Raw genomic sequence first — 15783 nt, forward strand, 5'->3', positions numbered from 1 at the left:
AGAGACCGCTACGTCGCGACAATAGCGATAGAAAAGCCGAGACATTTCTCCAAAGTTATGACAACAAACGATTTGTTTACGTGTTTGCAACCTCCATTCGTATAGGACTCGTTTGCGAACGATTAATCTCGAATAACGTTTCGTAAGTCGTCTCGGTATGTAATCATTTCTAATAATAAAGTAGCGTTGGTAAATCGATACGTACAACGGTAATTCGTAAGAGACGATACGCGAGACACGAAATCGATGTCGTTATCAAGAGTGTAAGAAGCCTGTGGTTAAGGTATACGAAAAAAGAGAATATCTCAAAGTTACCGGTCGTTTCGATGGCTCTGGTCCCTGCCTGATGATTTCCAAAGGGGCTGGTATCGAAGGCCTGCCGAGATACCAATCCTCCCGTGGGTTGTAATTGTCCAGGAGCTTCAGAAGGCGTGGTACGTTCACGTAATTATCGTCATCGAAGTGGCAGAACCACCTGGAACGCACAACCGAAAGCGAGGTGAGTTAAGTTCGCGTCGAAAACACCAATTTCTGTATACGGCATAGGGAAGGTATAATAAAGACGTTACGAGTGCGTCGTTAAACTCGTCGATTACGCGAACGACGATAGCTACGTACGTAACTATTTATAGCATAAATCAAATCATTTGAGATGCGGTCGATCGTATCTACATGAACGGTCGAACGAATCGACGTTTGAATTTCGATCGAAATCGAGCGAAGCGAGTAACTCGCGGAAAGAGAAAGGAATAGTTCGGAGCTGTCGTTAAGCTCCTCCGAAAGAAACTCGTTCCGGCGATCGAGTAACGAGCCGACAAATTGACGGCGAGGCCGGGTCAAGCAGAAATGAGTCGTGGGTGTGGTGCGTCGTTAATTATCGGCGTAAACGAGCATTTAGCTCGCGGTAGAGCGACTAAAAACCGGATGCGCAAATTCGAGTTACCTCTCTCTTTTTTCCTCTTTTCCACGAACTCGAGGATTCCGTGTCGTCGTCCTTTCGAACGAAAAAATTCGTTTCTTCCAAGATTGAAACAACGATCGTCGGATAAGGAGAAGCAGACGTTCGTACGCGCGCGAAGGAAGAGACGCGTTATAAGAAACGCAGAGAGCGTTCGGAGACTCGTTCGCGATATTGTATTTAACGTTTTCGTACGTACGTATCTACACGAGCGTCGCGAAGCCTTCTCTAGACATCTCCTCGAGTAAGATCGCACCTCTCGACCACGCAATCCGATCGTGCGTGGATTATTAAAGAAGCGTCCGTCTCGTAAAAACGTCTACATGCGGCTACGTGCAGCCACACGGATTCCTTGTGGTATATTCTCGCAGGTGTATCCGCTCGTTATCGCTTGACTAGAATATATTTTTCTTCTTCCATGTACACCATGTGTATCGCTATATAACGCGCTCCACGCAGGCTGTCTTAGGAAAGAAATTTTTCTCGTAAATACGTTCGCGAAATTGACCGAGGGGCTGAAAGAAACGACGTCGGACGCAACCCTCTACGCGATCGCTCTCGACGCGAGCCCTCTCGTTCGATAGAATCAACGATGCTCCGTAGCTACCGTGGGAAGTCGCGGAACCCTCTTCGTCGGCTCACCGCTCGCCCTTCCACGCTCCGAAACACGTGGCGCTTTTTTCCACACGCGAGCGACACGCGTGTCTTTCGAGTCGAGCGTCGCAGGAGACCGAAGGGTATAACGGAACGAATCCTTTGTTTATATCTCGCCTTGTTCCATATTTGTACGCGCGTTCTCGACCGACGATGTAAATACGATGTCTCTTCGAGTATTTACGTTTCTCGTCGATCGAGTCGCGATTCGACGTAATCGTTCTGTAACTTACGTACCCCGTCGAGCGTGAACCATAACGAAGCTGCCGCTTTCGTAAGCCGATGAGAAAAGGATGAGAGACGACGACTCGATCCCTCTCGTATCTCTCGAATGAAACTTTCGTGCAAGCGCACTTTCCTGGGAGTCGCGTTAACGCAATGCCTAAAATCAATTACCAGGGGAGAAACGACGTGTTTCGGTGCGGCGTGAAAAAGGGTCACGAGGGTAGCTGTGTCGTACTCGATTGTGGGAAACCTTTCCAACTTGATTCCCATCCGAAGGGTCGTACCGGAGTTAATCTTGACGCGATATTATTATTCCGGAGATCGACGTTGCTTCGGTGAAATCCAAACAAACGCGATATTTACGTATTTAAGAATTTTCTTCCGTCGTCGTTGAGTAACGTGCACGTTCGATCGCTTTTCTTCCCTTCGAGAAAGATTTACGAAAAAAGAAATAAATGGGAAATAGAGAACGCGCGACGTTCGCAGGAAACGCGACCGTTCGAAACGGTGACGTTTCGTCCCGCTTCCTCCTCTCTCGCTTCCCGCATCGATATTCTTACACGCGCTTGTATATTTCCTGCGCTCGTCTTCCTCCTCTCGAGGAAAAAACGACACGGAGACTGTCGATAATCACGGCTCGTTACCTTTACAAGTCGAATACGCGCCGGATGTGCAACAGGTGAAATTACACGTCGAGAAAATTGCCGATCGTCGATCTCTCTCCTTCTCCCTCCCCCCGTACGTCACGTAAGTACGAGAGAGACGTTGTCGTGCCCGACGTACAGAGGTTGACCTCGATCGAGAGTCCGGGCTACGATCGCGTTTCTATCGATTTCTACGAGATCGACGAATCGATGGTTAACGTTTCACGCATAGAGAAGCGATCGTACGTAAAGGCCAAGATCGTTTTCGAGTCAACGTACAATACGTACGTATACGAGGAGTCAACGAGCAGCTCGTATGGCGCGAGCTTACCACGCCCGTTTTTATTAACTACGGCACTATGGCACTACACGGCACTACGGCACACGCCAGCCCTGACCTTTTCCGCACGAGGCACTCTCTCTCTCTCTCTCTCTCTCTCTCTACTACCTCGCCTTCTTTCGCTTCTTTTTTCTTAGATCGAAAAACAAAAGTAGAAAAAAATTCACCGAGCAGCGGAGAATACGAAGCAAATTGGATCTTGGACAGGTGCTCGAACACCTTACGTCCTACCGTCTAACTAATTTATAACCAGTTTTCATTAGATATTCCTATTTATTTTCCAAACGCGTAGAAGCCTCGTTAAAGCATGCGCTCGATATCGCGAAATCGCGCTGACAGACGACGCGATCGGTATGCGATTTGAGCCGTTATCTGCTTCCTGAAAAAAAAAAAAGAAAGAAAGAAAGAAAGAAAGGAAGGAAGAAAAAATATTTCCATTCGTAGGCAAGCGAGATGAAAAGGAAGATACACGAAAGAAGAGTGTAAAGATGCGATTGGCTATCGGATAGCGATATTTCTGCTCGATAAGAGAAGTAGTTAAGCGTTCGCAAATGGTTCGAGCGCTCGTTTTCCACAGAGTCGCGTCGATGCCGCCTCGCTCGTTCCATAATTAACAATCTCGCTCGTAACGTCGATAACGTTCTTCCTAGCAGGCACGCACGCACGCACGCGCGAGCGCACGCACGCACGCTCCTTAGAAAATCGTTTGCTCGTTTCATGATCCTTTATTAGCGCGAATAAATATGTGAAATTTTTGTCGTTTCGATCGAACGTATCGTTGATACGTCAAGAACGAAAGTCGTACCGTATACGAGGAAGAAAGGAAATATTGGTCTATGTTCTCGAACGACCAGAGAAGGCAACTCGTTCGAGAAGGTAAAAAAAAAAGCTATGCAATCGCATAGCTCGATACTCTTCGCGATAGAAACGACGTAAAAGATAAAACTATATCCGCGCGAAAGAGCACCCGGACCGATTAGGATAATCGACGTCGTTGCGCGAAACTAATCACCGCGATTAGACGCTCGAGATCAAAGGTACGAGGCCGATGTATCCGAGATTCGTGGCGCAGATCGTAACGCGTCTCGATCCAAAATATATAGAGGTTTTTGTACTTTTAGGGTCTCTCGTTAAACTCGTCTAGAGTTCGATTCAATTTAGGACATGGAAGAGACGTTTATCGATGCTGAAGCAACGGAAGGGGGAAAAAGAGAGAGGCCCTGCAAAAATATCGAATGTCGCTGGACGTCCAACTTCTGGACACTCGATACACACGTTATACGCGATAAAGAGAAAAAGAGGTATACGCATTGACCGCAAGATTTTCTTTCTTCGACCTCGAGGAGATACGATTACGCTTACGAATACGATAGCGGGCGATAGCGACGAAATTTTATTTTCGTCCTTTATCCAATCGTCTAACCGCGCACAAAGGAGCGTCTTTATCTTCTCAAGGTTGATCGGTGAATAATGGAAATCCGGTAGAGCGTGCACAGTGTAAATCTGGTATTATGTTAAATAAAAGACCGACGGGAGAAAAAAGACGAGTTTGTAATATTTTCGAGTGTTATCGACTTTTTAAACGTACGTATTGTAGATATACCGGTGAACGTCTCGCCGGATGTAGCAATGAACGGGCGCAGCGAGAGCCAACGAGCCATTTCCGGGGCCTCCTGCTGCAGAATATTACATTGATAACAAAAATTGCCTTCCAAGTGTTCGCGATGGCAAACGCAAGACGGTGCCTAGTCTCTCTTCTTCGTCTCTTTCTTTAGCGAGGCTATACCGATGTAATAACTGCGGTAGGACCGAACGTTTAACAACGTCAAACTGCATTTTAATGCCACGTCTAATCTCCAATCCCTATCTATTTTCTATGAGAGACGCTAGAGACGACGACCATCGAGGTAGTCTCGAATCGAAAACGTATAGAATCGAGTTCATTAAGAAAGATCAAAAGTCGCGCACCGCCTATCCATCGTTTCGTCGAGCCCATCCATAGACGCATTATCCGTTTTAAAAGATCGAGCCGAGAGCCAACGAGGAACGTCGCGTTCGAACGTCAGCGACATAAATTCTTAGAAAATCATTTGTCTGCTTTTTATTCGGTCGATCCACTCGAGGGACAACACATGCTCGGCTCATCGAAGAAACGACGAGACGACGAGATGGAAATGTCTTGGACAAACGTAAAGATCAAATTTATGAACAACCTCGTTAATCGTATATACGTACGATTCGAGAGAAAGAAAAAAAGTCTCCTGCGAATCTCCTTGTTCCTCGACGTACTCGAAAATAAAACGGCAAGTGCCTACGGAATGACCCTATTCAAACGGCCATAGCTCGAGGCTTTCTGGATCATCGTATCTCGGTTGAACGGTACGCATCGGTGCACGTCTCGTGAAACAAATCAAAGGGTCCAAGGGACGGAGTGGGAGAAAACGGAGAAGGGTTTGCGTGTGCCTCCTGGCGTTCGTGAACCGCGAAAAGAAGAAGAGGAGGATAGGAGAGAAGGGAAGGGAAGGGAAGAGACGAGAGGAGAAGAGAAAGGCCGTGCTAGTTCGAGAGAGAGAGAGAGAGAGAGAGAGAGAGAGAGAGAGAGAAAGCGCGCATTGAAACGCGTCATTCGATCACGAAGCTGGTATCAGGTGCAAACCAGTTTCGATATACATATAAGAGAGCAGTAGAAACGTGCTGCAAACTTTGGCATCGGCAGCTCGACATCACCGAGCTCGGTACTGGCCTCTCGACGAATGAGATTCTGCAAATGGCGACACGCACTCTGCTCTTGTTCTCCAACGAAGATACGGAGCTTCCGAAGCATTTAACTCGGAACGCGAGTCCGCGCATCGACGTAAATAAATCTATCAAAGTTTCAACAGCTCTCTCTCCCCCTCCCTCTGCCCGTCTGTCCGTCTCCCTCTCCCTCTCCCTCGATTCGCTCGCCGTCGAAGCGAGAGCTTTTTCTTTCGATCGATTAAAAAGATTTTTCAAACGATCGATCGAATCGTCCGTTGCGGATAGAGATCGTGATTGAGACAAGATCGCAATTAGTCCGGTTTGCTTTGAAACAAGAAACATCTCGAACAAAAGAAAAACGTTTGAGCATTCGTGTGTCCACGTAAAGGCACATTCTTCCACGAAAGCAACGCGTGCATGTTCGCCTTCCTCGAAACGTGTCTCGATTTCTCAATCGACTTTGCCTGTCCGTACAAAAATCGCTTCTTGTTCCATCGCCCATCCATCCCTATTCCGTCGTGTTCTCTTTACGAAAAGCCCTTTTCAACTTACAACTCGGACGAAGCAACGATCGATGTCAAACGAAAACAAGATTTAGCCAGAAGAGGAAGTCAAACGACGCTACGTGACACGTTGCGCGACGCGTTCGTAGCGTTGAACGAGCTCGATTAATTTCGATATGACCTCAGTCAATCACGTGACTCGATCTCTCGAGGGTACAGCGTAGTCTAATTCGATCGTGACTATTTTGCCACATTTTATCGAGACGCGAGACGATCGGCACGAATCGCTTCGACTTTTAACGCGTTTCTCGTCGTTCAAAACTATCCATTCTACTAGATTATAAATGTCCAACGCGCAAACTTACCGTACACCGTGAGAAGCAGGAGAAAGAAAAAGGAATTTTATTTTCCTAGAGATCGTATCTCGTTCCGCGCGAAGAAGCGAGTAAGTAAAAAAAAATGAGAGGAAAAAGGAGAGTGGATAACCAAATTCGAATCACGCAGAGAGAAAGGACGGTAACGCGATGGCATCGAGCGCGATACATCTGCCAAAACGTCCGAGACGGGATTACAGAAGATTTTTCGTTTCGAGTGGGCATACCGAGATTAAAGCACCCCTCCCCTCTTCGTCCTGTTACCCCAAAGATCGAGGTGAACGAGCCTGAAGCGCGCATACGACCTGTCTCGAACGAGATATCTCTCCGAGGACCGTGATTACCCACGGCCCCGTCTACTCTCCCCCGTTCGAACGTCTCGCGCGTCGAGAATCTTGCAAAAATTCGCTTTCGGCTCGAACGATCTATAAAGAGCTTAAAGAGAATCTCGAGAAGAAGGATACCTACCGGAATTGGAGCAACGCGTATCCTTTATGGTTCCTAAATATAGGATCCGAAGTGTTTATAATTATCGTGCGATATTTTCACGCGCCAAATGAATCGAAATTATAGAATAATTGTTTAGCCTCTCGTATCGCATATCCTACGTCCTATATATCCTTAATGTTATCGTCTCTCGAGTGGCGCGCCTTTCATCTTGGACATAGCACGAAGAGGTCTTACGAAGAAGACCGCAGGGTCTAGAGATGGGAGGTAAAAGCGAAAGAAGAAGAGGATGCAAGGAGTGAAAAGAGAGAAAGAAAAAGCGAATGAGAGAGAGAGAGAGAGAGAGAGATAGAAGAGGAGCAAGCAACGAAGGAGGGGTCCTATCGTCGTCCCTAAACGCTTATTATGCGGCATTACTGGTAGCCTCGTACATGCACACATATAATACGCAGTCACGCGAGCGTTAACCGTTGCGAGGAACTCCGTACCAAGAGAGCGGAGCAAGTTTTTTGCACGTGCTCCCTCTCCCTACCTCTTTTTCTCTCTCCCCACCCTTGTCCTTTCCTGGGCGATCTCTATCGTGCGGTGTCGTAATTGCCGCACCTGAGGACCATCCGTTGTCGTTGATTATCGAGGAACTCGCGCGAGGATGTACGCGCAGGAACGACGGCCGACGACAAAAAAAAAAATCCAAACAGATACAAAAAAGAAAAAAGAAAGAACGAACGTTTCCTTTTTCACCGATTCGTCGAGAGCAAGAGTTGAGAGCTTCGGCGTGCTTCGACCAAGCGAGTTTATCGAAATATTCGACTCGCGTTCGGATCGCGTCTATGCGGTCGTATAGTTTTCGGAGATATGCGCGCTGGGTGAAAAGCGATAGAATACGCGACGCGCGTTCCTCGCAAAGGAATGTCTCGGTTTTGTTTGAACGACGCGATAAATACGTTACCGTGCAAATCGAGCGGCCAGGAAACGCGATAAGAGCAGAACCTAAACCCGTCATCCGATATGATTATTTAGTCGAAAGACGAGTTGCGTCGAGGAGAGAAACTTCGAAATAAATGACACGGCAGAATATATCTACTCGCTGCTTATCTCCCTCTCTTTTGGATATCTCTATCTCGAATCTTTCGGCTCTTAAACTCGAAGAAACGAGTTCCGGTGGCGTCGCTCGTTAAGAAAGGACTAATTGGACCGAATAAGGCGCGCAGCGATTCTTGATCGCGTATTCGGTGAGGTTCTTCGATGATTCGAAGATATGGTGTTCTCTCGCTGGCAAATAAAATCGAATCTTTGGAAAAATATGAAAAACGGGTCCGGCATAAAGATTTGTTGTTGAGGCGATTTAAAAGACGGTAGAGAGCTTGGAATTCCATAAATCTTTCTTCCATTCGTTATCGATAGCGGAAATCCGTGCGTCCGCGCGTAAAACGATCGTATAATTGGACGAAGCGAGGTGTGAAATCGTCGGCGATTATTTAAACGGACGATGCCTCTGCGGAGCAACCAGTACCGCAGGAATTTCGCGCTTCAACGAAAACCGATGCCCGATATCGTCGGCCACGGTTAATTCGCCGATCGCGAAAATTACCGACGGATTAGAAATTAGCTTTTTCAAAGGAAAATCACCGCGATAGAGAGAACGATGCGAATGATAATGCGTTATGAAAGCGGAACATCGAGAACGAAGAGAAACGAAGACAAAGGAGCCCGCATCCGATATTCAAGACAGTCTCTTTTTCTTCCTCTTTTCGTAGGTACTATCGCCTTACGCGTCGTCCACGTTTCTTCCCAAACGTGGCCTCACGCGTCGAAAGAAAGCGCGTAGGCTTTTACAACGTCATTTTTAGAGATGGACGTGAAATGAAATTTCCTCTCCTACGAATATCCGACGAAACGTTTCCTATTTTCTAGTCGATTTCTCCGTCATATGCACGCACGCGCGCACACGCACGTATATATAAATATATATATATAGACATAGGATTTATGTAGATACATACACGTACGTGTACGTATATCGCCGAAACGTATGTACATATATCGGGAGGAATACCGCAACCGTGTTTCCCATAACGATCGCTCGTCGACTAGTTGGTTCGTCCGAGCCGTTTGACGTCCGGATAATATGTATCCGTAGCAATGGGAACGCGACCGATGTGAGAAATAATTAAATAGATGAAACGATAACTCACGGATGACAAGGAACGTCTATAAACTTAGATATATGGATCTACGTTAAAGAGGATAGAAACGTTCGGCGCAAGGCCGGCCGATGCTTTTACCGACACGACTAACCGGCGTTAAAAGAAAAATAAATCCGAAAAGGCGGTACCTTGAAAAAACCAGGAGCCTCCTCGAGGACCCATAATAATTGCTTCGCGTTGACGACGGACCATTAAACGTGTTTTTCTAACGTTCATTTTTCCAAGAGAGAAGTGAAAAAATAAGAGAGGGAGAGATAATATTTTTAGGGCCGCATACTTTGACCTGCTCGATGAGTTCTCTCTCTCTCTCTCTCTCTCTCTCTCTCTCTCTCTCTCTCTCTCTCTCTCCATTTCTCCTGTCTAAACACAAATCTCAAAGATAACGTTTCGTTTGTAAAGAAAAGTGGAAAACGGACGACTACTAGAAATAGGACCGAGTAAATACATAATGGTACATCTCGAGGAATATGACTCGATGCGCATGCCGTAAAACGTTTCAAAGACTTTATAATCTCAACGTTTCGAAATGATTTTCTAAAGGAACTTACGACGTTAGGTTTGGATCCGTTTACAGGACAGCATAACTCGAGATCCCATCCGTGTTTCTCGATTTATTATTCGAGTTCGTTTCCCGTGAACACCTGCGCGAACTCTACGCGCGTTCTATATACGCGACGATATCGAGTCCATCGGCTACGAGTTAAAACGAAGAGAGAATACCAAAGAATAAGAGCTCGAGACTGCCGAGAGATAAGAGGCAAGAGAAATTATAACGATGCTATCGGGATTCCGTTTGCACGCTGCATACCGCGAAACTCGGCGTAGCTAATGCGCTCGACGCGAGCAAAGAACATCCGAGACGCTTCGTTGCATCGAATAATATCCTTTTTCCGGCCTCTCTCGTCCCCTACGCTCGACGAACTCGTTCAACTTTTACCATTGTTAAGGATACTTTGAAAAAGAGACAAAAGACCCTGCCGTTATTACATGGATCGAGAAAAAATACTAATTAATATTATTATATATGATGAAACGAAAGGGAAGAAATAAAAAGGGACACGCATAGAGAAGGCACGATAACTCTCGTCGGATAATTGAACGTAGTTCGCGGTCCGGCGGCTAGCAAAGGGACTATACCGATCGACGTAGCAAGAGCAAACAATTAGGCGGAGCCTCACGGTCGAGCGTCGAGATAAGTATCTTCCTGTCGGGCCAGGAGATCTCACGTGCTTCGTAAATCCTATAGATGTACAGCTATATAAAGAAGCGTTTAATGCGACTACGCCGATAATGGGACCCATCTATCTACCTGTCCGCGTAATCTGGCAGTTGCATCTCTCTCTCTCTCCCTCTTCCTTGATCCTCATCCTCCTCGTGATCGTCATCTCTCTCTCTCTCTCTCTCTCTCTCTCTCTCTCTCTCTCTCTCTCTCGATCGATCGATCCCCAATGACACGAGAAAGAGACAAAGATAATAGAATAGAATTTACGTTCGACTGCGAACGCGCGGAACGAAGAACGTAGAAAAATGTCGAGATAACGAGTAAAGCGTTTATGTGGTAGTAATGAAATAGAAGAAGCCTGCCATTATATTAGATTATCCGAAGGTAAGAGAGAACGCAGAGTTAGGTGGCACGTCGCGAGTTCGGATCATATCGCTTCGGATAATGGACCAAACGGTATCTCTCGAGATGTAACGAAGAGAGTATCGACGATAGCCTGTATCGATATCGGAGATACGATCCTTTCGTTCCAACGACGATGATAATACCAATGGCCGATGTTCCCTTCTCCTCTTCTCTCTTTCTCCGCGAACGGATAAATCTCGCAAGAGAGAACGTAGAAAAGTTATCGCCCTGCGGCTAAAGTTCGATCGACCAAAAGAAACTCGGAGAAACGAGGGAGGAATGGGGAAGTGCGCTTGAAAGTGCTTAAAAAAAAAAAAAAGAAAAGAAAAGAGGAAAAGGAAACGACCATGGTCCTTCGAACTTCTCTGCAAGATCTTGGCGAGCGTGCGACCAACTTTATGAGTCACCGTATGTATTATCTAAAAGCAAGTTGGCGAGCACAAGAAGATTTATCTCTAGGAGGATAAGTAGAATAATTAATTCGTATTAGCCTGTTACGCTATGCGGTACGCGTGCTCCGATGCACGATCCCACTAAGCGGTGAATACGATCGACGACGATATTGACGCTCGAGTTGGCTCGATTACGCGCTAATGCTTTTCGGTTAATCATTTCTACCTGTCGAATGGCTGTCGAATATTTTTCACTTTGGCACGCGTATTAGGTGTGGACGGTATCTCATATTCATCGACTTGTACGTATTACTGCAAGCGATATCTAGTTGAATCGATAAAACGTGTAAGCTCGATTAGAGTATGCGACTAAATGAACAGGAAATAACGATTAGCGTCAACGACATCCAGTTAATCTTCCTACGCAGGACGACGACACGGCGAATGAAAAACGTTCGACGATAAGCGTCGGTAATCGAGTTAATTGGACGCGTTTTATGCGTATGCAGATTATTACGCCAAAGCAACGTCGAGCAACATCGATCGCTTGGAATCGTTTACTTACTTTCGACCGCTCTCGAGAAATCTGTCAAACTCGACGGACATCTTGCAGCAAAGGGCTCGTCTATTGTGAGAGGACGAACACTTGGTATCGATCATGTGGCCGTCTGAAATCATAGATTTTAAAATCGAGAGAGTGCTCCAAATTCGCGATGCCTGTGGAGAAAGGGAAGAAAATTAAAGGAAAACTTATACTTCGAAAACGACGAACGGAACCGGACGAAAAACGAAATCACGAGTAACGAGGCAAACGCTTAAAGAAACACGGTGCGCGCGTGCCGAGGTCAAACGTCGGACGATCCCCGAGGGCTCGCGTGCTTCTCTTCCTTCTTCTCGTCTCGATCGTCTTCGATCCGATCACCATCCACCTTCGATTCTGGCGGCACATCGTTATGACGAAATACACGAACGATCTCGCCGAGTAGACCCAGCCCAAATGCAAATTTGTGAAATCCTATTTTATAGCTAAGCGCTCGGTCAACCGTTCGAACGTTTGTACGCGACTGAAGGTAAATCTCTGTGGAAAGTATTCGAGATCGCGAGTGTTTCCAAGAAGATCGAGAACTCCTTAAATTTTCTACGTCTCTCGTATTTTCCTCCCGCTTCACCTCCTCCTCTTCCTCCTCGTCGTCCACAGTCGCGTATCTGGCCCGAGGCTGCACTTACAGAATGCACGCAATGCCGGAACACGTCGCATGCACACATGCCGTTGGCCCGTCTATATCGCTTTAGCAAAATTTCTTCTCTCTTTCTCTCTTTTTCTACCCTCCGGTTTCCATTTTACCATGGATACCGCGCATCCTTCTTCGCACTTTCGATACCGCTCCCTCGCATACCAACGAATTTGAACGTGCAAACGACCAAACGTCTACGGAGAGCGTATTCCGAACGATGTCGCGACAAACGCCGAACGGTTCTAAAGTTAATTTCGTCGAACCCATCGTCGTCTAGTTTTTCCCTTCGATCGATTTAAACGCGAGCTCCCAGCGCGATAAAAAATTACTCGGAACAATACGATAAATTACGAAGAATACTCACTCGTTTGATTCTGAAAGTATGGATCCTCTCGATCGGTGAAAAACCACGTCTGCAACAAAACAAGAAACAACATTTCTCTCGTTATTGCTCTTCGCTTCGACTTTGTTCTTTTTTTTTCCTTCGAGTTCGCGTCCTTACGATTACGCTACGAGAGAAACGTAAGACGAGTACACGTGTTAAAATGGAGGCCTATTTTTAGTTCGAGCTCCCGTGGAGGGGCAGGGAGACAGAGAGAGAGAGAGAGAGAGAGAGAGGGAGGGAGAGAGAGAGAGGCAGCCGCTGACAAACAGACAGTAAAAGACGGAAGGCTGATGGTTCTCTAGAGGTCTAGGACAGCCGACCAATTACGCGAGAGAAAAAGAGAGGGAAAAACGCATCGTCGAGCAGACAGTTAAAATTTGGTCGACTATTTTCCGTGCTGGCGCCAATCGAGTTTAAACTAATTCGTCCAAAAGTATAGCAACCGAGCGAAGAGAACCGAGGAATAGTGCACGGCAAAGTGCACGTTGCCGATCGTTTCTTCGTCGCGCTCAAGTGGCAGCAGCCTTAAGCCGGCTGTTACCTCGAATTTCACTCGAGCTCCTCGGATTCCATTCGACTGCGACTCGTAGAAACCATATTTATATACAGGGTGAACCGTATAACTCGATTTACGCCTTTACATAGTTTTACCCGTTTACTCCGCACGGCCAAAATTTAACGCAGAAAGATCCACAAGGCGATCGAGCTACTAAACGTGAACGAGCGCAAGAAAAATGTACGCGCGTATTACGATACGTTCTAGTCACTCGAAAGAGATTACGAAAGAGAGTAGGAAAATTTGTCGCGTTATCAGTCGTAACGAGTGGCACTTTTCTAGTTGAAGAGGCGACGGCGAATCTCGTATTACGCGTTCTCGCGTTACGCGCTAAACGAAGGCTGGCAAAGACGATTCGAAGCAGCCGAACCGTTCTCAAAGTTCGTCTCATTAAGAGCATGAAAGACAATTAAACGCGTCCTTGGTAACCATTTAACAAAACTAGACTTCTTTTCCGTGGTATTAGCTGAACTAATTAGAATTAGCGGATCTTGTGACGCGTAACCTACACTCGTTGAATAGAACTCTCGACGAAATTTTCGAAACGCTCGATAACGAGAGACGGGAACCTTTAACGGAGTACGAGGGCTGGTAAATACAATGGATATAATTCATGGTAGAAAGCGAGGAAACAAGAAGGCAGAGAAGCGCGTTTAGTTTCTTTTTCTCTCGTTGAAGACCTATGCGAGCTACCTCTAGGCGAGCTACCTCCGATGTTTTTCGCCCGTAAATCTCTCGAAAGCGTTCTCTCTCTCTCTCTCTTCGGACGTAAGAAGGGCTCGCGCCTGCCATCTCTCCAGGGTTAAGACTATTCTAGGAAACGGCATGTAGCGGTAGAAAGCAAAGAGAAGCGTTTACAATACGCGCAATTAGCCGTTTCAAGATAATATCGGCAAGTCGGTTCTTGCGTCGATTCCCGAGAAAGAAATGCCTCGCGTTTGACGCACCGCACGCTCTTTCGTCCTTGCGTTCGTCCTTAATCGTTTACCCGTTCGCCGTGTTTATTAGCGATAGGTAAGACAAACAAATACGTAGTAGGGAAATGCGCAAACGCGTACGCGCAAGAGGAGGCCGAAGAAAACAGAATCGTGGGAAATGAAATTCGTACGGCGAGACGAGCGACAAGTCCGCTTTTGTCCGCGAGTACGCTCGAGTACGCGCGAGTACGCGCACAAAGTAACGTCTATCCCATGCCGAATACATTTACGAGGAGAGACATATTCAGATATATTTTCTCAGGCGCTGGTTACGTTCGTAACGCGCGATGCAACGCTGCTGAAAGTTTCGAGCCGCGGAGGAGTAGCGGCCCAACGACACGTACCTGATCCTTGGCAAATTGGAACCATGTGCCGATGATGGCCGGCAAACGAGAACGATGATAGTGCTTGGTAGTTTTGACGCTGATAAACACGTCATCCAGATTCGTCGAGAAGGGTACCATCGTGGCCGTGGCGAGCGGTGGGGTCATCGCCGAGCCTCCTTCGCCGATTACGATCCTTCTCGGCGCGGATACTTCGATCAAGGGCTCGTTTCTACCGTTGACCTCGCTGCTTATCTCTTCGATCCACTGCAAAGAGAAAATAATGGGATTGCTATCGAGTCGACCGGGCCGAATAATGCTCCGCGACGATTCGTTCGTCGGCTTTCCGCATTTTTCAGCGCGCGCTCTTTTCTTTCGCGAAGGATCGATCGAAGAAACGTATCGAGCTGTAACGAAAATAAATGAATCGTCGATCGTCCTAACCTGACGAGGTGCCACTGCCTGGTAGAGGAGAATGGTGACATAGGCGGTAGCAAGTACGAGGGCCAAAGCCTGCAGGCCTCGTCTCGTTGGCAAGGCACGAGGCATCCTCGCATCGACGATATGGCTCTTGCGCACCTCGTACTTGGGAGAATAACGAGCTTGCGAGGAAGCAGCACCGGCTCCGGTACCGCCGCCCTTACCACCCTCGCAGTTCCCTTTTTCCACGGTCCCCTTCTCGCCCTCGTCTCCGTCCCCTTCCTCCTCCTCCTCCTCCTCCTCGCCCTCCACCTCCACCTCCACCTCCACCTCCTCCTCCACCTCCACCGACACTTCGACGATGCTCCTCCTTCGTTCCCTCGCGTCGTTCCTCAACGACAAACACCAGCCCGCATGACTCTCCTCCTTTCGTCCCGTCGACGAAAGCACGCAGGACATAACACACTTTGAAAAAGATCACCTCTCCCTCTCTTTCTCTCTTTCACCTTTGTCGTCTTCGTTTTCGTCTTCGTCGTGAAACTTCCCATTATCTTATCTCGTCACCGCCATCTCCTCTTTCGCTGCTCCAAAGGCGCACCTCCAACAACTTCTCGTGTAAAAATAGCGCGCGACAGCTCGCGAGAAAAATCGTTCGATTTATCTATTTCGTTCGTCTACGTTCCCCGCGCCAGTTCCAGATCGAACTTTACCCAATTTTTACACTCGCGATCAGCGTCTTTCGGTTTATATCACGAGCGACGAACCTACAACTGTTTC

General features: G+C 47.2%; 1 protein-coding gene across 1 annotated transcript in view; it reads right to left on the reverse strand.

Annotated features, from left to right (window-relative positions):
• Positions 1-15319, reverse strand: part of LOC122630114 (fringe glycosyltransferase) — a 28852-nt gene extending 13533 nt beyond the window's left edge. The window contains exons 1-6 of the mRNA XM_043814249.1: positions 15270-15319; positions 15031-15239; positions 14608-14853; positions 12710-12758; positions 11676-11778; positions 316-475 (exon numbers count right to left, since the gene is read on the reverse strand). Coding sequence (XP_043670184.1) covers positions 316-475; positions 11676-11778; positions 12710-12758; positions 14608-14853; positions 15031-15135 — 663 coding nt within the window. The 5' untranslated portion in view covers positions 15136-15239; positions 15270-15319. The remainder of the gene's footprint in view (positions 1-315; positions 476-11675; positions 11779-12709; positions 12759-14607; positions 14854-15030; positions 15240-15269) is intronic.
• Between the last annotated feature and the right edge of the window lie 464 nt (positions 15320-15783).

The sequence above is a fragment of the Vespula pensylvanica genome, chromosome 6 (assembly GCF_014466175.1).
Source record: "Vespula pensylvanica isolate Volc-1 chromosome 6, ASM1446617v1, whole genome shotgun sequence".
Taxonomy (NCBI): domain Eukaryota; kingdom Metazoa; phylum Arthropoda; class Insecta; order Hymenoptera; family Vespidae; genus Vespula; species Vespula pensylvanica.